Source organism: Sinohyriopsis cumingii, chromosome 17, assembly GCF_028554795.1.
Source record: "Sinohyriopsis cumingii isolate HCF-2022 chromosome 17, ASM2855479v2, whole genome shotgun sequence".
In the NCBI taxonomy this organism is placed as follows: Eukaryota; Metazoa; Mollusca; class Bivalvia; order Unionida; family Unionidae; genus Sinohyriopsis; species Sinohyriopsis cumingii.
The window spans coordinates 112,428,262-112,453,366 of record NC_142977.1 but is presented as its reverse complement, the minus strand read 5'-3'; the positions used below and the strand labels follow the sequence as shown (position 1 = coordinate 112,453,366).

The 25,105-nt window shown below is 41.4% G+C and overlaps 1 protein-coding gene across 2 annotated transcripts in view; it reads right to left on the bottom strand.

Moving 5' to 3' along the window:
• Positions 1-833: 833 nt before the first annotated feature.
• Positions 834-25,105, bottom strand: part of LOC149779682 (uncharacterized) — a 58,930-nt gene continuing 34,658 nt past the window's right edge. For both annotated transcript variants that reach the window (XM_089940525.1, XM_089940524.1), the window contains one exon: positions 834-1,108. In XM_089940525.1, coding sequence (XP_089796651.1) covers positions 955-1,108 — 154 coding nt within the window. In that variant the 3' untranslated portion in view covers positions 834-954. The remainder of the gene's footprint in view (positions 1,109-25,105) is intronic.

The following is a 25,105-nucleotide window of genomic DNA, read 5'->3' as shown; positions in this document are numbered from 1 at the left end:
AACCCATGTGTGTTGAGGTTCTGTCAATTATTGCAAATTGTAAGGTTCATTTGTAAACAACATATTAGAAAACCAACTTTCTCCATGATTGTACAGTAGAGTTTACTTTAAGATAATGAAAACACGTTGACATAGCCTTTGACCTTTGACGGTTATATACGTAATGCCTGCTTCTGATCATGGTTGTAAGGTTTTGATAGGAGGTTTACTTCTGTTTGAATTTAAGGTCTGGCTTTTTGCTAGAAATTTACAATGTTCCAGAAGCGAATTTGTGTATAAATTTGATGGGAAATGACCGACATCTTGGTTATTTTATTGCGTCTTAGCTTTTAATATAAAGTTGTTTCCAACACAATTATTTCTTCCGAACATTGATTTCATTTATGTTCAGGTATAATGTGAGAGGAATCTTTTGTATTAAATTAGTTATTGTATGTACAAAGTGCTCATTGACTCATTGACTCTAGAACCAAATCTCTATTTGGAATTATTGTGGATTCATTCTATGATAATCTGGATTATATCATTGAGATGCATGAAGGCTATTGGCATATCATCACATTGAATACTGGAATTCTTTCTAAAACTTTTTACTTTCTGATATTAAAGGATGATCTAGATAGAATTTAAAATGCCTTTAAATTTTCACTTTCTGTTCTAGATATAAAATTATTTGTTGAATGTTATAAAAATGATGGTTTTGTTTTTGTTGAATGTTATAAACCTGTTGGTTGTGCTTTTTCTCTTACTTAGTTTAAGATCATAGATTCGTAACACCCTAAAAACTTTACCGGGGACGGGGGGTAGGGCGTAGAAAGCAAAATGCAACGCTATTGAAGAGATATACAGACTTTAATTTAATGTAATTCGAATAAAAGACAGTGTCTCCCAAAAACGACAACAATACAAGCTTCAAAGAAGGCGTACAATAACATTGCGCGATATTCGAATGTATTATTTCTCGGAAACATTTTTGCACGAACAATACGACGGAATGTTGAAGTACTCAAACTTAATCGGCGGGTTTTGATTGGATTGCAAATCATATACCAGCACTGGATGAGTTCTGTACTCCTGGATACACAGACCTGTGCATTGTCCTCCTTGCCTACAAAATAGAGTCACCAATATTAATAATAATAATACCTGATTCCTTTACGTTTTAAGCTTTCTGCAAGAGTAACAACCGTGCTTAAACTGTACACTGCATAGCAAAACGTTAGTGTACATCCTTGCAAATGGTAAAAATATTGAACCAGTCAGGTATGCTCTATAGCCAAGTGTCTTATCCAAGGGGAAACAAATCTGTATATTTTGATAATAGCGTAATGAGTTACAAATTCAATGTATGGCGACTAATTGTATTATATTATGCTAAAATTCTTTTTTTTGAAATTCACTTTCAGATACACAAGAACCATGACTTGGTTTTCACGCTTTGTAGTTAACTGTTATTGTAGCTCTAACAAACCTAATACTGGCAGTATGTTTCCTAATAATGTAAATTTCGTCGGAGCAAGCGCTTTTATAAAAGTTATAATAGAAAGAAAGACGGTACCATCTTGTTTAATCATAAATATTGTCAGGTTATATTTGAAATCATGACATTTTATCTTATTGTGTTGTCTGGTTTAATTATCTTGCAAGTTTTATTTCCAAGTAAACCTTCCATTACTGAATGTATGTCTATGACGTTATATGAAGATAGTGGCGTTAGTGTATTCAATTATTACCATGCAGATATTTTAAAATATTATTCATTGATGTAATGATAAGCCAACTGTACCAATGTTTTAGCTGGTGCGTGATACTGTATATAGTTTATTATACTCAGAACAACTGGGGATGAATCGATGTTGTAAATATTTTGTGCTATGCAATAACTTACAATTCCGCTATCAAGAATATTGTAACATTGAATATTATCTGTGTAATGAACGACAATATGCACTTTTCCAATATCAATGTATATTTATTTATAGCTATAATTGCACTATCATTTCATTTCTTTATTATCATTTGGTTCGCTTTTGTATGATATATATAATAACTGTTCTAATTCAATGTGATCTCTATATATCTATAATATAACCACAGCTCTTTTATTTATTTATTTTTTATTTTATTTTTTATATTTTATTTTTATTTTATTTTTTTCGGTTTCACCTTTCTTCACGATGACATGCCGCTAACTCTCTCGGGTGTGAACAGATTTCCAGCGATTACTACTCGCAGCTCCTTTGATGTTAAACTTCCATCAATGAAGTCGGAACCTACGTTACGAAATAACTTATTTTTATTGTCACTTGAAGCATCTTAGTTTTAAAAAAATTTGTTTAGTAATTAATAATAATAATAATAATAATAATAATAATAATAATAATTTGATCAATAATTCGAAACTTATGAAAATTGATATAGATGTTAATTTGTATGATCAATGCAGATCAATTTCAATATGCAGGTTGTGTTCTGATTATCATCTTTCACCTTCTTTTCAGAGGTACTCTTTGCATTTTTTGGCTCTGTTACGAGTTACTAGAAGTAGTTGATTTATTTATTGTTCTGTTTATTTATAATTCGATCATTTCTTCTATTTCGTTCATTGTTTGTCTTTTATTCAAATGTTTTCTCTCACTCATTCTTTCTTTTAAGAATTCTTAGAGATTTGAATTTTCTGTTACTTTTAACTGCTTTTCTTCTCTAATAATTCTTTCTTTTATCTATTCGATGAATATTTTTATCTTGTGTTTGTTTTTCCATATTTTTATTATTTATTTATTATTTTTTTTTTTCTTTCTTTTTTTAATTTGTTTTTTGCGTGGAGGCGGTAACTGATTGTTCATATTGTTTCTGGAATGTTTTTTTTGTAATAGTGAAGTGGGTTAATTTATTCATTAATTTAATAACAGAAGCTCTTTCTAAACCTCACACTCTTTATGTGCTCTTTTAACAGTTGCCTGAACTTTCTTCTGGTCATTTGTCTATTCCTAACTGCTTTTTTAAAATAATTTAATATCCAGGGTTACTAGCTCTCCTGCTTCCCCAACCGTTATGCCCTGAAATTTCGCTCGGCGCTTCTGCTTGGGCCTTTTGTGCTGAGCGCAAACGGAGCACGGAGCACAGTAGTCACGAATATCATCCCTCATACCGGACCAAGAGTAACGTTGGCGCACTTTACTGAGGGTTTTGTCGACACCTAAATAATAATAATAATAATAATAATAATGAGGACTTTATATAGCGCATAATCTTTAGAAGCTCTAAGCGCTTTACAACATTAGACAACACATATAAGATAAAAAGCATATAATGATATGATTACAAAAACAAACACCATGAAATTAGAAAACATTAAAAAACATGCTGAGAATATTTAAGGTAGGAAACATTATTAGGTCTTTAAGTTTGTTCTTGCAGTCGAAATAAGTGAGTTTTGACAGCACTCTTGAATGGGATCACTGTGTCTTTGTGTCTAAGTTCAGTGAGCAATTCATTCCACGTTGCTGGGCCCTGCTATGCAAAAGACCGCTGTCCATATGACTTTGTTTTCATAGTGGGAATAATGAGTATACGATTGTCAGAAGAGGAGCGTAAGCATCTTGCTGGTGTATACACATGCGTGAGGTCGGATAGGTCTGTTGGACTAGAGTCAGACAGTGAAACGTACCACAGAGAACAAATTTTGTGTTTGATTCTGGATCGAATGGATAGCCAGTGTAGAGTACAGAGCAGCGTGGAGGTGTGCTCTGATCGTGGTACTCGAAGTATGATCCGAGCAGCTGTGTTTTGAACTTTTTGAAGTTTCTGGAGCAGATATTGAAATGAACCAGACATAATTGAGTTACAATAATCCAGTCTTGAAAGTACTAATGAACACACAAGTGTTTTAGTGGCATCAACTAAAAGATATTTGCGAATTGAGCTGATGCGTCTCAGCTCAAGATATGCAGCCTTGCATATGTTCATGACATGTTGGTTCAATGTGAGAGTACTGTCCAGAGTAACACCTAGGTTTCGTACTGATTGTGTGAATTTAATGTTGGTGTTGCTGATATTTATTGTTTGAGGTAAAGGATGTGAATGAGAAAGTCTTTGTGTTGTGATCAGAATGGCCTCAGTTTTATCATCATTCATCTGCAGCTTGTTACATGTCATCCATGATTTCACATCAGAAATGCACCTCTCTACACCTTGGATGGTAGCATCAACTTCAGTTGGGTGGCTAGATTTGTATATTTGGGTGTCATCAGCGTACAATTGGTGAGACATCGGATGATGATCTATGACACTTGAGAGCGACTGAGTGTACAGAATGAAGAGAACAGGACCAAGAACAGACCCCTGTGGAACACCACAACAAAGATCAACTGGGCCAAATACATGCTGGAGATGGTGAAGTAACATATCATGGTCTATTGTGTCAAATGCTGCAGACAAATCAAGGAGGGTGAGAACTGTAAGCTTTCCGCTATCCAACGCAGAGAGAATGTCATTAACTACTTTTAGAAGAGTAGTTTCAGTACTGAGGCAAGGGCAATATGCAGATTGTACCCCGGCGGCTCCATCATGGCATTGCTTTAGGATTTTCGCCTCCAGCTGTATGGTACGACGATGAAACTTTCAACTGGCTTGCCGGAAACATCTAGCCAAACTCGCACAAGCGTCTCGTCTGACATCTCTAATAATTTGTATCCCCCCCAACGCCCTAGCGTCTGCACTATTCCCAGATTCTTCTTTCCAAGCAGGGCGTTGTTGCGCCTCAACCCAAATAATAACTCGTGATAACGTAGCATCTCGTATCTATATCTCTCCAAAATAGTTCCCACTGTCTAGCCGTATAGCAGAGAACCCCACGGTACGTTTGCTCCAGCATTTGCAACCGTTGCACGGTAAGTGACTCAAACCATCAGCATTAGCATGTCGAGTTCCAGGGCGATGTTCTATAACAAAACCATATTCTGACAACTGCTCCAGCCATCGAGCCAACTGTCCCTCGGGCTCTTTGCAGCTCACGAGCCATCAGAGGCTACTGTGGTCAGTGCGTACCTTGAAATTTGTGCCATCAAGGTAGGCTTAAAATGGCGAATAAAATGTACGACGGCCAACAGCTCACGACGAGTGACACAACAATGGCGTTCTGTCCTGTCCAGACACCGACTAGCGTAAGCTGCTACTCTTTCTTTTCCATATATTTTCTGGGACAGGACAGCACATATGCCTACACCGCTCGCATCTGTGTCAAGTATAAAGGGACTATTGAAGTCCAGTACAGCCAACACTGGTGCAGAGGCAAGCGCTTTGCGTAGTTTTTAGAATGTCGCCTTATGTTCTTCTGTCCAGCGGAAAACAATTATTTGTCGTTAGCTGGTGTAAGGGAGCTGCAATTTCAGCAAAGTGCCCTACGTACCGCTTATAATAACTGCAATACCCAAGAAACCTCCGCACTGCGGTAACTGATTTTGGAGTGGGCCATTTCAAAACATATGAAACCAATGTCTTAATTCTGGTAAATTCATGCTGTTTAATCTGCATAAATCTTCCTGATATTTGCCTGAGCAGCAGAAGCTATAGCATTACATGTTTGACTGATTTTATGAAAAGTAATAACTTTGTATCGAAGCATTCTTTTACGAAATATGTCATGTTATACTTGGTGTTGAAGTAATGATGTTTCAACTGGTTTTGTTTTTCTTCTAACTTTTTTGTTTTAATTGAGCCTGCATTTTATCTACTTCTGTTTGAAGTTTCCCAATTGAATTTCTAACTGACTTATTTTCAAGTTGGGCGATGTTGGTTTTTTTCTGCAACTTCTGCTTGCCTAACACTTTTTCAGGTATTTGTTTGTTTCTTTGTTTTATTTTCTTTTCCTTTGGTTTCTTCTGTTTGTTTCATCAAATTTCAGGTCTGCCAACCATTGTTAATTATTTTAGACCATATGAATTCATTCAAAACTTTTTAAAATAAATATATGTATTTTATACAATGAGTTATAATACAATCGACGTGAAACGTTTATAGTTAATTTTATTTTGTACAAAATGAATTTAGAAAGGATAATCATGATAATTTGAAGAAATTGTGTCAAAATATCCTCATATGCAGTTATCGGACATTGGTTACATCTGCATAAATTGTAATCCAATCATGGTTATAATTATGCTAAAAAGAATATTAATTATTGTGATAATTACAAGCATACTTCCAAATCGTGTTTGTCAAATATTGTGTTGCAAAATGTGTTATTTACTTGTGACACATGCAATAAAACTTTTACTGATCATGCAACCAGAACAGAAATATTAAATATGCATAAGTAAATCCATCCTGAATTTCCAAGAAAAAAGTGATTATGTCTTTTTACATATTCGCAAAGAATTTAATATCTTTAAAATTTCTTTTCAACCAAAACAATTATGAAAGAAAATTATACACCAATCTGATTTAATAGGGAATAAAATACAACTTTATACTAATTATTTATGATATATTGGCATGCTGCTTATAATATGCGTTTATAATCGACCTTGTCGCTATTCAACGTTGATTACACTCATTTTCTAACTATCTAATAGGTAGAAGTAATAAAAACATATTAGTATTACCACCATTTGTGACACGAGATTTCACAGTATGATACCTCGGTGGATTGGGATATTATTTTAGTGACTCGTGATAACACAATGTAATACCTCGGTGGATTAGGATATTATTCTAGTGACTCGCGATAACACAGTGTAATACCTCGGTGGATTAGGATATTATTCTAGTGACTCGCGATAACACAGTGTAATACCTCGGTGGATTGGGATATTATTCTAGTGACTCGCGATAACACAGTGTAATACCTCGGTGGATTGGGATATTATTCTAGTGACTCGCGATAACACAGTGTAATACCTCGGTGGATCGGGATATTATTCTAGTGACTCGCGATAACACAGTGTAATACCTCGGTGGATCGGGATATTATTCTAGTGACTCGCGATAACACAGTGTAATACCTCGGTGGATTGGGATATTATTCTAGTGACTCGCGATAACACAGTGTAATACCTCGGTGGATCGGGATATTATTCTAGTGACTCGCGATAACACAATGTAATACCTCGGTGGATTAGGATATTATTCTAGTGACTCGCGATAACACAGTGTAATACCTCGGTGGATTGGGATATTATTCTAGTGACTCGCGATAACACAGTGTAATACCTCGGTGGATCGGGATATTATTCTAGTGACTCGCGATAACACAGTGTAATACCTCGGTGGATCGGGATATTATTCTAGTGACTCGCGATAACACAGTGTAATACCTCGGTGGATTGGGATATTATTCTAGTGACTCGCGATAACACAGTGTAATACCTCGGTGGATCGGGATATTATTCTAGTGACTCGCGATAACACAATGTAATACCTCGGTGGATTAGGATATTATTCTAGTGACTCGCGATAACACAGTGTAATACCTCGGTGGATTGGGATATTATTCTAGTGACTCGCGATAACACAGTTTAATACCTCGGTAGTAGTGAAAGGGGTGAGATTAGCGACAATGGGAATTAGCATTACAGACCCCACTCCCCCCCCCCCCCGGGTAAGATTAGCGACAATGGAAATTTAACATTAACCACCCTGGGTAAGATTAGCGACAATGGAAATTTAACATGGGCAAAAAAACCCTGGGTAAGATTAGCGACAATGGAATTTAACATTGGAGAAAGGAAAAAAAAAGGAAATATCCATTCTAGGGACAAAGGCATTCGAACAATCGAAAAAAAAATATTGATTCTAGGGGCTAAGGCAATTTAACATGGGGAATAGAGTTTGGGTCTGTCTAGGGACAAGGGGAATTGAACATGGGGAATAGAGTTTGGGCCTGTATAGGGACAAGGGGAATTGAACATGGGATTTTGTTTTTAAAAAAATTTAAAAAAGGGGTAGGCAATGGAAAGTCAGTCTCTTTTCGAGAAATAGGTGTGGCCCTGAAAAGGGCCTTTGGTTTTTTGTTAATATTAACATAGACGGCATCTGTCACATCTTCTTCTTCTTAAACTCCTTCTAACTGCAGGTCCATACACAAGTACCCTCTTGAGGCATCCTTGTCTTTCTATGTAAACTCTTCTCATCCATAGACTAGTATCTGTCCTATCGACAACAGTCCACTTGGATCGGACATACATGGGTATGTCCGTCCTGAACATCATTGTTGACCCAAGGGTGGAAGATTGAACGTCGGTCCACATCTTGAGGCTCCGAGAACAGGTGAGTAATTGCGCTGAACTGCGCTTATTTATAGGGAGAGGAAGGATTGAAACGGATTGAGTTCATTGACCAATCCAAACACGCGTGACAAAATTCAGTCACCCCGCATCCAATCCGAACAGAGCAGTCTGTGACGTCACATGGTCTATATAGATTCGCTAGCGCCTGTGTGCAGTCAATCGATGCGAGACAGTGATTCAACATGACGGAAACTCAGAAAACGATTCACCGGGGTGCACCAGCAGTGGAGACCGCCCAAGGGAACCCGGACTTACTTTCAGAAGAGGTACATTGGGATTTTGTGGATTTTCTTACCTCGCAAGAATTTGTTCCGGAACCTTCGTCTCATTCTTCAATACCGCAAGTGGAGAATTTTAGACAGAGACAGAAAGAAGAATTGGAGAAATTTATGCAACGACAAAAGGAAGCGGAACAAGCTTTTCTCCTACAGCAACAGCAACAGCAACACGAAGAGGTAAGAAGAAAACAACAACAAGAAGAAGTAGCAGCAAAGAAACAAGAGGGTGAAAATCAAACGGCCACGGTACTGTTGGACATTTTAGCGGAGTTAAGAAGTCTGAAACAAATGTATCAGACTTCTTTATCACGACCGAAGAGAATACGACCTTCCCGAGCTAAACACGCCAACCCTGTGACTAAGCCTATCGTACCACCCTTAGTGATTTCAACCCAATCATCATCATCAGAAGTAGGCCTCGGCCGTGACAAAGGCTTAAGGCAGTTAAAGTTGATTGCTTAAACTCACCCCTACACCAAAAAAAAAACCAAAGGCCCTTTTCAGGGCCACCCACTTCTCTCGAAAAGAAATACAATTTCAATTTACCAATAACTCAAAAATCAACAACAAAAAAACCATTTTACCCTCATAGTACGTGTCTGTGTATGAGTGCGTGAGTGTAGCTTCTTATTTAAAATCAAAACTCAAAGACACTTACCTTATATAATTAATGTATTCTTTTCTCCATAGTTACAATCCAATTCACAATTCACAACAGAACACTTTATAAAGTTCATACACTTCTTCTGTTTCCTTTTTTTTTACTCTCTCCTTTTTTTCAATTTCTTCACCGTCACAGTCTTTTTATCCTCACTTTCTTCCCTTCTTCTTTTCTTCTCCTGTTTCTTTTTCCTCACCTGGCTGCTTTCTTCCTCTGAAGAATCTCTCTCTTCTTCTGAAGAATCCCTCTTTTCTTCTGACTCCTCTTGTTTCTTTTTTGGGCAATCTGGAGACCAATGTCCTTTTTCTTGACAATAATAACAGGTATCTTAACTTTTGTCTTTTCTAGCCCCTGTTTTTTTTTCTTTTTTGACGGTCTGGACACTCTGAAGACCAATGCCCTTTCTTCTGACAGATATAGCAAGTATCTTGACTTTTATCTCGGAAGGAAGGAGAGTAGTCCGTCGGCTGGTCTGAAGAGAATTTTCTAATGACCCCTCGCAAAGCTCTGATGAAACGTTCCATCTGGGCAGTCTCTTCCATCGTTGTGCTCGGTTTGAGAGTGAAATGAATAGTGAAAGGACAAGACACACACCCTTTTATATACGCTGGTTTGCCATGACTATAAATTAGTCTATGGTGTTTAAACTTGAGTCATTTGACGTTTTGCACTCAAGATGAAACGATCCTATTCATTCGAGAAGAAAGAAGAAGAAAGTAAGAGGCAGAAACGTGATCTATCGCCTCGTACCAGAGCTGAAGTCTTGGCACAAATTCATGCCAGTGATTTTGAAGAGGACATGAGTGCACCAGAATCCGAACCCTCTAAACAAAGTTCACCACCCTTAGTCAACCCTGAAAAGTACTATTCCATTCGAGCGACGGAAAAGCGCTCCTCTAGAAAATTTAGAACCACGGCTTCCACCTACACAGTGAAGTTTAAAGATTTCAAGTCCGACGTACCCTTAGAGAAAGCAGAAGGGTTTATCACCGAGATGTGGGATTCTTTGCTCACCGCGCTCAAGCGACAATGTCAACCCAAAGAAGACGATCGCTTGACACTATCCATAGATCACGACGGTTTGAAATCCCTGTTTGGATCGAGTTTAGCAGACCCGCAGAACTAACCCCTTCCAAAATCATGGACAAGATTCAACACGTACAACAATATAATGACCAGTTTGACATCACCGATGGAAAAGCCACACTGAAAATGGCCCACGTCTCTCCTCCTCAAAGGACCGGACAACGCAATAAGGTGTTATTGGTGAACGACCTTCGCAACAGCAAAAAGAGTCTCGTCCAAATTCACAATTCTCAAGACCAGATGTGTTTAGCCCGAGCCATCGTTGTGGGACGAACATATGCCAACAAGAACAACACGGTAGAATGGAAAAGAGCCTGGAAAACTATTCAACGATCCGACCGAGCCAAACAACGAAACGAAGCAGAACTCCTGTTACAACAAGCCGGACTGTCCAAAGACACACCCTGTGGCATTCCTGAGATGCAAAAATTGCAAGATGTCCTAGCTCCATTCTACACCTTGAAAGTGCACCCTCAAGAAATGCGCGGACCTCTGTTGTTTCGAGGCCAAGACTTTAAGGACGGAAAATACATTCATGTCTATTATCACGATGACCATTTCGACACCATTACCACTATCACTGGATTCCTGCGATACAGTTATTACTGTGAGAAATGTGACTATGGCTATAAAAATCGAGAGCAACACAAACATTGCAGATGGAAATGCTCAGGATGTTTGGCCTCTCCACCCTGTCTGAGCGAAGGACAAGAAAGAGTACATTGTCCTGCTTGTCTGCGCACGTTTGTCAGCCCTGCCTGTTACCACCAACATCTGAAGACGCAAGGTTCACAGCAGAAATGTGCTTGTCAACTGCTGAGATTGTGCCCTACGTGTGGACAAGGCCTACGTACCAATAATGCCAAGGCACACGTATGTTCAGGAAAGAAAAAATGTCACATTTGTCACCACATCGTGGACTTGGAACACCAATGCTACGTTCAAAAATACCAACCCCCACCAGAGAAAGAGGACGGTCACAAGAAGAAAGGCAATTTGATCATTTTCGATTTCGAATGCATGCAAGAGACCGGCATTCACATTCCTAATTTCTGCGTGGCTCATCGAGCGTGCGAGAAGTGCATTCAGGAACCTATATTCAGTCACTGCCCTCACTGCAGGAAGATACCCGGAGGACGGGAAAAAATCTATCGAGGACCGAACACGTTAGCCGATTTTGCCCAATGGGTCTTAGACCACATCGACAAGACGTGGAGCCAAGAGGACATCGAACGTTACGGAGATTGTCATCGTCATGCCACAGTGATGGCTCACAATTTCTCCGGATACGATGGACAGTTTCTTTTGAGATACTATACGGAACAAGGCACCGAACGTCCTAAAGTCACTTTGAACGGAGACAAAATCATTTTCATGCAAGTGGGACAAGTACAGTTTAAAGATTCGATGAGTTACTTGGCCATGCCTTTGAGTCGAATGCCTAAAACGTTTGGAATGACAGAAATTGCTAAAGGTTATTTTCCACACTTTTTCAATACGGAAGCCAATCAACACGCCGTTCTACCCCATTTGCCTGAGGCTCACTATTACGACCCCGACAACATGCGTACCGACCAACGAGAAGCTTTCTACGCTTGGTACCAGGGTCACGCCTCGGACCCTTTCGACTTTCAGGAAGAAATGCTAAAGTATTGTTGTTCCGACGTGGACATTTTACGACGTTGCTGTGGAAAATTTCGAGAACTGTTCATGGAACACGGAGGGGTCGATCCTTTGAAAGAAGCTTGCACCATTGCCAAAGCGTGTTCCTTAGTGTATCGACAACGATTCATGCCTGAAAACACCGTGGCTGTCATCAGCCCTCAAACGACCCACTATGTCAAACGTCAGTACTCGGTCAAAGCCCTACGTTGGTTACATTACTTGTGCGACAAGGAAGACAAATGGATTCAGCATGCCTGCAACGGAGGAGGTGAAAAGACCATCGGAACGTATTCGGTCGATGGCTGAGACTTAGAAAACCCCAAGATCGTGTACTAGTTTAACGGTTGCTTATTTCACGGATGTCCCGTCTGTTACCCTGACCGTGGCACTAAAAATCAGTTTTTACAACGAACCATGGAAGACTTGTACCAGGACACTTGTCAGCGACGCCTAAAGTTAGAACAGGAAGGATACCAAGTAGAGGAAATGTGGGAACACGAGTACGATCACGAGTATGAAAACCGATCCCGAGTTTAAACGTGTCGTTGAAAGTTACAAGCTGATGGACCCCCTGAACCCGAGGGATAGTTTGTACAGAGGAAGGACCAATGCCACCTGTTTGCTGTACCAAGCCGACGAAGAGAAATGAGAAGAAATCAAATACTTGGACGTGTGTTCGCTGTATCCCTACGTGTGCAAATATTGTCGCTTTCCTGCAGGGCACCCGCAATTGCTGACGGAACACATCGACCTGAAAAACATTCGACAATACGAAGGCTTGATCAAGTGTAAAGTTTAGCCTCCCACGAACCTATACCACCCCGTGCTACCTCACCATTGCCAAGGCAAACTGATGTTTCCTTTGTGCCGTACTTGTGCCGAAACGTGCAACCAAGACCAACCTTGTCAGCACACCCAGGACGAACGAACCTTGACGGGGACGTGGGTTAGCGTGGAATTTCTGGACATGGGATACCAACTGTTAGAAGTGTACGAAATTTGCCACTTTCCCAAGACACAACAATACCACAAGGGTGACGCCAATAAGAAAGGCATTTTCGCAGACTACGTGGATGCCTTTTTGAAATTGAAACAAGAAGCCAGCGGCTATCCTTCCTGGTGTCACACTTTCGAAGACGAAAATACATTCAAAGAGAAATACTATGAACAAGAAGGCATCTCTTTAGACCACATCGAGAAAAACGAAGGCAGGCAATCGTTTGCCAAAGTGATGTTAAACTGCTTGTGGGGTAAAATGGCACAACGACCGTGTTTACCCAAGACGGAATATTTGACAGAACCTTCCCGCTACTTCCAGATGATTCACGACAAAACCATATACATGAAACACGTGGACGTCGTTCGTGAGGATTTGATCTTGGTCAATTACGAAGAAGATCTGGACTTTGTACAAGACGACCCCTTTGGAAATGTCATCATTGCGGCTTACGTGACAGCTCATGCTCGCTTAAAATTGTACGAAGCTTTAGAACTGTTAGAGGAAGGTGTCCTGTACTTTGACACGGACAGTTGCATTTACATCCATCACCCGAGTCAACAGCACCCTGACATCGAAGGAGACCGTTTAGGAGCCTGGACAGACGAGCATCCCGACGACAAGATTCTAAGTTTCGTCAGTGGCGGTCCAAAAAATTACGGCTACGAATACAGGGATCCACAAGAAGTGCACACGACGTGCAAAGTGAAAGGATTGACTCTGAATTATCGTACCAGTCGTGTGGTCAACTTTGGGGTATTGAAAGAAGCCTTGCAATCCGGAGAGGATGAACACTTTAAAGTGACCACCTATCAACCGAACAAGATTGTACGTTTACCCACTCACCACATCGTCAGTCGACCCTTGGAAAAAGTCTATCAAATCGTGTACCAGAAGCGAGTGCGACTTCCCAATCATTTCACCTTACCGTATGGACACGTCGGTATTGGTCTGTACATAAAAAGGAACCCTAGGCAAGATCGAAGGTTCATTGTGACTACTAAGACCAAGTGAACAAGATGAATACTTTCAGAGGAACACAAAACAAGTTTAGCAAAGCACAATTCAAGTGTGGGGCTTCTGAAGTGGAATGCGATTGTGAGCCTTGCGACTTTTCAACCTGTGTTAGTGACAGTACCAGAAGAACCCGTCACCCAGGACAGGACTGTCTTGGACATCCCTGAAAGACCCTTTCGGGAGGACACTTGTGTGACCTTACCCCCTATAGAACTGGTCAGAACATTGCCCAAAACATGTTCTACAAACACTTGTGTTTATTCCACGTTGATGGTTATCGTGTGCCTTTAATCGTTGTACTTAAGCCTTTGGCTTTTATGTATTTTTTGTCTTTCGTATTCATGTTTAAAACATTCAATAAACGTGTTCTGAAAAAAGTATATAAATTTTTGTCTTGTTTGTTTTTGTGTCACAAGTGACATTCCTCACTCTAGGGCTACCTCTGCTGTCTCTGCTCCCTCTTCCTCCACTGTCAAAGTCATCGACGAACACTTAGATCGTACCAGTTGGGAGGCTTTGTATCTTCGCCATCCCTTTAACATGCTCATTGCCGGACCTAGCGGTTCAGGCAAAACCGAATTCGTTAAACGTTTGATCGAACATAAACATCATTTGATCGATCGACCACCTCAGCGGATCGTGTGGTGTTACAAAGAGTTGCAATCGGCGTACAGCCTCTTGCGAGAAAGTCAAGGCGATTCCATCGTGTTTGTGGAAGGCATTCCTAAAGAAGACGACGGCATCGTCTCTGACTCCCGTCAAACCCATTTGGTCATTTTTGACGACATGTTAGGAGAAGACGAAGAAGAAATTAAACTGTGGTTCACGCGCAAAGGGCATCACCGTAATGCCAGTGTTGTTTACATCACCCAAAATTTGTTTCAACAAAGTAAAGCCCATCGCACCATTAGTCTCAATGCGCACTACGTGGTCTTGTTTAAAAGCCCTCGAGATAAATCGCAAGTGCAAGTCTTAGCCAAATAGTTAGGGACACTTTGGCTGACTCAGGCGTACGACGATGCCACTCAAACTCCACACGCCTATTTACTCGTCGATTTGAAACCTGCGACCCCCGAGGATTTGCGATTCGGTACCCACTTGTTTCACCACTGGGGCCAAGAGGGAGGGTCTGTCCTGTACACGTCTCCGTCCTCGACTTTACTTCATTCCACAAAAAAAATCTATAAAAACCTCAGACCCTTTTCGTCTGTCTCATCGACACTCAAACCAAAAAACAAATCATTTTGAAACCTGGAGGGAGCGGTACTCTAGGAGGGGTCATCATTCACTCTCTCTTAAGATGGGATCCTAATGCCCCAAACTTCTCCCCAAGAAAAAAGTCAAACGAAGCTCCAAGAAGAAGAAAAAGACCAGGTCCCCAAGGAGAACTTCTCCAGTGGCTTGGCCCTCCTCTTACCAGACGCCACCCCGGAAAAAGAAAAGAAGCCCCCAGAAAAAGAAAAGTCCACAGAAGAAAACTAGTCGCAAGAGAGGCACTTCGGCCAGGACGCAACCTTACACTCGCAAACCACGACCTGCCACGGTGGTGACAGCGTCTCCGGCAACCTCAAGTTCATGCACTTCTCCGTTGATGACACCAAGAACTGAAGAGTATTTGGAGACGTTGATCACACCAAGAACTTCTCCGTTGATGACCCCAATAAGAACTTCCCCAGTGGCAGGACCCTCCAATTTAGTGGCAGTGGCTGCTGCTCACAAAGTACCTTCTCCCAAAATCAAAGTTCAAAAAAGATCGGGCATGTTACAAAGTTTACTGGATTTGTATAAGCAAGAACTGGCTCGATTTAGTCCGTTACGTACCCCTGCACGACGTGTCATGCCTGTCCTCCAACTGATACGACGTAAAGACAACCAGTGGCGACGCGTTCCAGTATATAAAAGGCCTGTGACCAAGTCGGGGTATCAGTGTTTTTTGGTGCTCCTGAAGACTCAAAGATGTCACCCTCCAGAAATCATCCCTCTTCTAAACAGCCCCAAGGAAAGAAAAGAAAAGGACTACCTCCACGTTTAGTCAAACATGGGGATATGTTATCTGTCCTGTCCAAAGCTTCTCCACCTCTACGAAAAAAAACTCATTCAATCAGCCTCCAAAGAGGTCATCGATACCGTGTGCGAATGTTGTTTGAACGTGTTGAAAGGCACGATCCCTTTGTCCAAACACCAGAAACAATGCTTAGGCAAACATCGTCACGTTCTTCGCCAAATGGTTCAAAAGAAAATTCCCATTCGTCAAAAGAAGAAGATGTTGGTCCAACGTGGAGGCATTTTACCCCTCTTGTTAGGCCCCTTACTGAAAGGAGTCTTGGGAACCATGTTGGGAGGACTGGTGGGAGCAAGATAAAAAGGCCCTCGGAAGTCCCAAGATCGCAGAATCGACCCTTAAAAACCCCATGGAAAGACGAAAACTAGCTTTAGTGCCTTACAAACGATGGATGGAATACCATCATTGGCAAGAAAAACGCACCCCGCATATACCTCTCAATCCCCATTTGAGCGAGATGTCCCAGTTACAACACGAATTGCAGTCCTTGATGGATCGCCAAGATTTGTCCGAAACAGAAAAATCGCAAAAGTACGGTTAACTTTTGCAACGACTGCAACTCATTCACCAGAAAGCTTTAGACGAAACAGCTCTACCAACTCTGAAAGATTTTAAGACCTTGATGAAAAGTCCAGCACCATCACCAGTACCAGTACCACCACTACCAGTGACCAAGACAGAAAAAGGAGAAGAAGAAGAGGAAGGGTTTCAAACTCAACCAGAAAAAGTACGCAAGTTAACAATACCACCTACCTCTAGAATTGGATGGATTAAAAACATGATGCGACCCCTTCTTCATCACAAGAGAAAAAGAAAGTGAAGACAGAAGTGAAGACAAGAACCGATATCCCCCGCTCAGACATCCTCCTCTTCAACACCTATTGCCGGTCGCACACGCAAAGCATTGTAATCCAAGAAAGTACCCCAAGAGAAAAAGAGTAGCATCCTCCAAGAGTGGGTGTCTTATTAACACACAAACACAAAAAAATGGAAAAAGTCTTAGCCAGCATTTACTACGATCCCTCCCATCCTGCAGGTTACGCAGGAGTTCAAAAATTGTATCGTGCTGCCAAAACTCGACTGAAAAGTCTCCGTTTACCTCAAGTGCAACGATGGTTACAAGAACAAGCTACCTACACTTTACACAAACCCATTCGACGCAAGTTTGCCAGAAGTCGCACCCGAGTGGAAGGCATCGATCATCAATGGCAAGCCGATTTAGCCGATGTCTCTCATTTGGCCAGCTACAATCGTGGCTACAAATATTTGTTTTGTGTCATCGACGTCTTTTCCAAATTTGCCTGGGTCGTGCCCTTGACTTCCAAATCAAGCAGCGAGTTAGTGCGAGCCCTGCAACGAGTGTTGAAACAAAGTGGTCGTCACCCTCTTCGATGGCAAACGGACAAAGGTACCGAATTTCTGAACCAAGCTTTCCAAAAAGAATTAAAGAAACGTGACATTCATTTTTTTGCCACCGAGAATACCGAAACCAAAGCCAGCATCGTGGAACGTTTTCAACGTACTTTGAAAGAACGCATGTGGAAATATTTTACGCATCACCACACTCTGAAGTACATCGACATCTTACCGCACCTGGTGCAAGCGTACAACCAATCTTACCATCGAAGCATCGGACGTGCCCCGCAAGAAGTGACTCCCGAGAACGAAGTGTTGGTGTTTGAGCGCCTGTTTGGTACGTCCCCGACGAGGGCTGTCCCCAAGAAAAGTGCAGAGTTGACCGTAGGAGATTGGGTGCGCATTGGCAAACCAAACGCACTTTCGACAAAGGTTACTTACCTAACTGGACGACCGAATTGTTTCGTGTCACTGAACGAGTGCATGGCCGTCATCCTGCCGTCTATAAATTGGAAGACATGAACGGAGAAGTGCTCAAAGGAACGTTTTATTTGCCCGAGTTACAACGTGTCACCAAAAAAGAAGACGACGTGTACGACATCGAAAGCATTCTCGAACGCAGAACCCGTAAAGTGGGCAAACGACGTGTCAAAGAAGTCAAAGTACGTTGGAAAGGATATCCACCCAGTTTTGATTCTTGGATAGACGCTTCGCAAGTCATCGACTATAAAAATAAGTGACCATCATGCCCTTTCACACAGATTCAGCTACGTCGACCACTCCTTCACCCAGTTCTTCTCTGCAAGATTTACAAAAACAACCCTTGTGGGTGTGGTGTGGAGAACGTGTGCCTAAAACGCAAATCGTCTTTTTCTGCCAAATCTTCGTGGTGTATTGTGTCATCGGGGCAGCCATCGCCAATTTGAGTTTGCAACAAGGAGACAAACAATTGTGGAATATTTTATTGAGCAGTTGCATCGGTTACCTGCTTCCCAATCCCTCCCTGAAATTCTCCTCGAACGGGAACCACGGTAACCTTGTGTCCAGTGTCAGTGCCAGTCACCACTCCAATAACAACCACAATCAGAACCCCATTTTGGGCGGAGACACACCTCTGACGTCCAGTAACCCCTCGGACAGCCACAGAACTCTGGAATTATGAGTCACCAAAACCAATTTTTCTTAATCTTACCCAGTGACAGTTCCATGGAGGTGTTTCCCAACAACACGTTGTACTGTTACACGGCCAAATTACCTCAGGCCATTCCATTAGATCACGAAGCCCATTGGGAAGTGGCTTTAGTGGAAATCATTCACCCGACCCAAATCCTCAATGTCCTTCCCAATCAAAATGTTTTTGATGTGGAAGTTTATGACGAGCAAATGAAACAGTACTTGGATGCCCATGGCAAATATGACAAGAAAACCCCTGGCACAAGAAATCAAAAGTACACCACCTATCACTTGTTCATTCCCCCAGGTTATTATTTTAGTGGTCAACATTTGGTGAGCACCATTACCTCCAGGTTTAATGTCGTGTTTCTGAAAGCTTTGGAAAGTGTCAAAAAAGTGTCACCATGGAATACCACAAAACAGCTCGTCGCTTCTTGATGAAATTTGACGGGAGTAAAATCCTGTCCATTTTATTTTGTCCTGAATTGTTTGAGATGTTGGGCGGAGACATGGACATGAGAATGGCCATGATCAAGAAAAACGAATTACCAATCGTTTACGAGAACGAGTCTTTTAGCAAGTTATTTCGTGACCCGGTAGAACTGAACCAAGGACTGAATTTGATCTTTGTGTACTCCGATGTGGTGGAGTAAAACGTGGTGGGACACACCTCCGTACCGTTACTGTGTGTCATTCCTTTCAAAGTGGATTCTGCCACGAACGCTGACGAGGAAGGTGGAAACACTTATCAAGTCCATCGCGAATTTGTACATCCTCACTATTTGCCTGTCAGTAAGTCGTATTTGACAAGGTCAACATTGCTATAAAAGGAGATTTAGGACAAAATATTCCATTCACCAAAGGAAAAGTCACGGTGAAACTCCATTTTCGAAAACGGTTCTCTCACGACTCGTAAGTCATGTATCCAGTGTACCGAGGGGTTGCTCGACAGCGAGGACACGGTTTAGGAGATATGCTGAAATCGGCCTTTCGTTCGGTGGCCCCAGTCTTGAAACCGATGGTGACACGCGGATTGCACGCCTTGAAAGATGCGGCACTGATACAAGGCAAAGAATTTCTCCAAAATGTCATCATCGACAAACAAAACCCTAAAGAAGCCTTCATGAGGTCAGGCAAAAATGTCTTGCTGCAAACGGGCAAAGACCTTTTGGGCCGACGAGAAACACCTATAAATGCCCTGCACGCTACCGAGTCAGGCATTCAGCAAGGACAAGGCAGAAAGAGACGACGAAGAAAACACCCTTTCACCAGACTTCACACGTCTAAAGCTAGAAAGACAAAGAAAAGAAGAACCGTTCGAGACTTAGACGTTTTCGATTATTGAGAAAGAACAAAATGATGCACCGAGAATCTTGCGCTTGTTCCAAGTCGGAACTGGATCTGTTTGCCATGCCCCCCACCATGATGACCATGCAAGAATCCCAGTGGGTGGAATTTCACCCCGTCTCCTCTTTGACAGCCTCAGCTCCCATCGAGTTTGAAATCAAAGGACAGCCCGAAGATTACATCGATCTGAATAGCAGTTACTTGTACCTGAAAGTCAAAGTTGTCGATGAGGATAATACGCCCCTAGATGGTGATGAGGTAATAGCTCCCGTCAACATTTTCATACATTCCTTGTTCAGTGGAGTGGACTTGTACTTGAATAACAAACTAGTCAGTAGCAGCATGGATACTTACCCTTATCGAGCGTACCTGGAAAATCTCTTGACGTACGGAATAGACGCCAAGAACACTCATCTCAATGCCTGTGTGGTATGGGAAGCTAACGATGCAGGCCAGTTTGAAGAATTCGAAATTAATACAACCAAATAACACAATGCGGGATTTGTAGAACGAAGAGACAGAATCAAAAGTGGAGATAGTTTAGAACTGATGGATCGTTTGCATTTGGACATGTGGTTACAAGAAAAGTATTTGCTGAACGGAGTGAATCTCCGCCTGAGACTGAATCGTAGTAGTGCCGCTTTCCATTTGATAGGTACTAGTGCTTGCACAACTGTCATCGAGGAAGCCAGGCTCTACGTACGACGCGTGGAAGTGTTACCTAAAGTGGGTAACGACATCAGTCAGACGTTGAGCAGAACGACCGCCAAGTATCCCATACGACGCGTGGAAGTGAAAACCTTCACCATTCCTACGGGGCTGCGATCCATGATCGAAGATCATCTGTTCCAAGGACAGTTACCCAAACGTTTGATCCTTGGTATCGTCGAGAATGCAGCCTTCAATGGAGCTTTGGCTAAAAGTCCTTTCCACTTTAAACACTTTGACGTGTCCAAGATCGAAGTCAGTCGCGATGGCAAGACCTTGTGTACCCGACCTTTCGAACCTAACTTTGACAAGAAGAATTACTTGAGGTCGTACTTGTCCCTGTACGAAGCCACTGGTCAGTTAGGAACCAACACCAGTCACGGCATAACGTACGAGGATTACGCAGGAGGCTACGCTTTGTGGGCTTTCGATTTCACTCCAGACCAAGGCAGCGACGAGGGACATTTCCACCCTATAAAATCCGGCCAGATTCGTGTGGAAATTCAGTTTACTACAAATCTACCAGAGACGGTGAACGTCCTCCTGTATGCCGAATTCGATAATACCATAGAAATCAACAGTTTGAGAGAAGTCATTCTAGACTATTAGAAGCCATGGAAGACTGTTATCCCTCTTTACCTAGTGGAGAAACTTTGGAGATGGAATGTGAGGAGACCGTGGAAGGAGAATCCCAAGACAAAGACGATGAAGTTTTGATGAAGTCAAGATGGCCAGAACAAGAAGCCCATTTAGTCTCCTGTTTTGCCAAACACTTGGTCGAAAAAATGACGGAATTGATCAAGAAAGAGTGCTATGGATGTCAAAACGATCATCCCAGTCAAATTCAACACGATAAATGCCTGATGCTGAGTCAAGAAAAAAAATTGGATGAGTCTCTGGACGAAGCTTGGAGTCTCATCTCGGACGAAGTCGTGTTGCATCAGTGGTATAAAGACTTGCGTGAACATTCTTGTCCACCATTAACCACTCAAGAGATTCATCGTATCGAAGCTGTCCTGAATCAGAGTGGGGAGACGAAACGAAGAAACGGTTATTTGTCAGACATTTTCAAGCAAAAAGTCAGGATCGAATTGATGACTTATTATTACCTGTGAAGAAGAAAAAAAACATGGATACCTGGGAACTTTATTACCTTTTGAACCACAGTTCGTACACGGCTTCTTGGAATCATGTCGTCTGTGCTAAAGATGAACTCCCTCATCGCAAACCTCAATCCCATCTAGCTTATGTCATCAACACGGACGACAGTCATCTCCCAGGAACCCACTGGGTAGCCGTCTACTTTCCTCAAGAAGGATGTGTGGAATATTTCGATTCGTACGGATTGCCCCCTTTGGAAGACGATATCATTGACTTTATGAGAAGAAATGCTCAGACTACCCGATTCAATAATGTAAAATTACAAGGCACAGATTCCTTGGTGTGTGGACAGTACTGTGTGTATTTTCTGCATCATCGCAGCCTGGGCTATTCCTTAGAACATTTAGTGACTCATTTTGATCCTCGTTCTTCTTCTAGAAACGATGTGAAAGTAGATCAATGGTTTTGTGACCATTATGCTTATCTTTTGTCTCAAGCTAGGAAACGTAGTGTCCATCAATGGCCTAATGACTTCCAACAGTGGAAATCACAATTTCATTCACAACGTTGTCAACCCTGTTTAAAGTAGAGTGTGAATTGAAAAAAATGTTTGTGATTTTAAAAAAATGTTTGATGTTATATTGTTTGATTATTGTTAAAAATGTTAGAGTTGTTGGTTAGTGTTAATTGATTTTGAATAGAAAATGTTGTGTTTTGAAAAAAACAATGCCTTTGTCTTTTGTTTGGCTATAAGAATGTTGATTCATGCTCTTTGACTTCTTACTATCCCTCTCATGACACTCATTGAACGTTGCGGCTCGAAAACCGTAGAGGGATGTTTTCCTTCACGTCCGCGCTTTGACTTTAAGAACCGGGTTAGTTTCCAGTCTAACCATCCATTGTCGACTCATCCTCCTACGAAGATGTGCTCCAAACTAGCTAAGCTAAACGAAGCCTACGTGAATTTGCATAGGGTCAGACACAATCTGATACCGAAGCCAGAAGAGATAGAGAATGTGAGAATGTTAAAAATCACTGAAGACCTGATAGAAGAACTCTTTAGAGAAGAAGTGAACAGGGAGAAAGAAGAATGGACAGAGAAATACAGACTTCAGAGACAGCAGCAACAGCAACAACAACAACAGAGCAGCAGCAGCATGAACCTGAACCTGAGAGAGGCTTTGTCGATTGTCGTATCGACACCAAGAGTTCTTCTTCTCTTTCCGAAGAAGCAGACCTATCATCAGAAAGTCTATCCTCAGAGGACGTCGCATTCTTAGAAACTAAAAAAGAATGCCATAGCAAACAAAAAACAACAGCACTTTTCAGGGCTACCCCAATACTCTAGAAAAGAAATATTAATCGATTTGCCAATGTGTGTAGGTAGAGTAATGTGAATATAAACACTAACTCTTTTTTTATAGTGAGAGGGTATGTGTTTGTGTATAGGATTGTGTGTTTGTAAGTGCTCACCTACGTTGGTGTGGATAGTAGATCAAGATCATGTTTTTGGCTGTTTGAGGTGTGGGGAGAGTAGATTTGGGGGTTTGATTGGATTGCTTTGAGTAGGTGGATAGTATATTGAAGTGATTAATGAAATTGTTTTAGAATAGTGATGGGTAGTATAAAAAAGTGAGTGAGTGTTTCTTTTAGGTCCGCGCGTTGTTTTGGTCATGATCTAGGTAAGATCAATTTTATGTTTTTAAGGGGATGTTTTCCATCACGTCCGCGCTTTCAGTATAAATTGAAACTCGCTGGGCAATCTAGCTACCCTTGTTGATTGATGAAGAGAATGAATACCAGAATTGTAAAGCTTCTAGAACTCCAGATGCACCTGGAATATGCCAGGCGCCTGTTGAACGAACTGGCCACGGAGGCCATTGTCGAAGAGGGAAGGATGAGAGAGGAGGAGGAAAGAAGAAAAAAAGAAGAGGTGGAAAAGGAGAGTAGAAACTTCAGAATCCCAGAGACAGAAAATTGGGATTCTGAAGCCACATATCCCGCCTCTGCTCTTCCCCAAAAAAGAGTGAAAAGAGACTGGGGAAGAAGATGTGTGTGTGGCGCCAGGCCAGGAAGGTGCCAGCATTAGATAGGTGCATCTGGAGTTAAAAACCAACAGCCCTTTTCAGGGCTACCCAATACTCTAGAAAAGAAATAACAATCGATTTGCCAATGTGTGTATGTAGAGTAGTGTGAATATAAACACTGACTCTTTTTTTCATAGTGTGAGTGTATGTGTTTGTGTGTTTGTGTTTGTGTTTGTAACCGCTCACGTACGATTGTGTGGATAGTAGATTATCGATTTGTTTATTGTTTCTTAGTGTATGTGGAGAGTATAGTTTGGGTTTTGTAACCGCTCACGTACGATTGTGTAGATAGTAGATTATGGATTTGTTTATTGTTTCGTAGCGTATGTGGAGAGTATAGTTTGGGTTTTGTAACCGCTCACGTACGATTGTGTGGATAGTAGATTATGGATTTAGTTTTAATGATTTGAGTGTGTAAATAGTAGATTTGGGGTTTGATAAATGTTGCTTCACTTATGTGGATAGTATATTATATGAAATGAGAAAAGTAGGGGATGTTTTCCTTCACGTCCGCGCTTTCACTATAAGATCCCACAAGGTTTGATGTTCAAACCATTCTACAAAGAATAAAAAAGAAGATGGAAGTGTCCCAACTGTTCAATGATTTAAGGCATGTTTATTTTTGGATCGTGGATGGTGAATATGGAGTTGAAAGGATTGGAAAGAGATTGGAGGTTAAGAACCAGTGTGCACTATGTGAACGAACTAAAATTAGCCAGGGAGATGATAGAAGGATTAATTGAAGAAGAAGTGAAGAGACTGACAGGGCTAATAAATCCCCCTTATGTCAGAGTGGGAACATTAAAAGAGGCCCTGGAGAAGGTAGAAGAATTAAGAAGGTTTTTGGAAGAGATAGAAAAAAGGTCAGAGTGGCCCTTTGTCAAATGGAGTGTTGAAAGATTGAAAAAAGGGGAAGAAAAGATGAGAAAGCTGATAGATGAAGAAGTGGAGAAAATAAAGGACAGGTGGGCAAAAGATAGAAAAGAAGAAGAAAATAGAAAGAAAAAGGAAGAACTAGAGAAACTGAACGCTAACTGGATAAAAATCCAACAGAAGTTCCGAGCCATGGGTCACCCGGACTGGATACCGGAAACAGAAAAGAAGAAGAAAGGAATGATGCCAAAATTTAGAAGACGGCTACAGAAGTGGAGGAAATAAAAGAAGAAGATGATGATGAAACCAAAGGCCCTTTTCAGGGCCACCCACATTTCTCGAAAAGAGATTGACTTTGCATTGCCTACCCCTTTTTTCAAATTTTTTTTTAAAAAAAAATCCCATG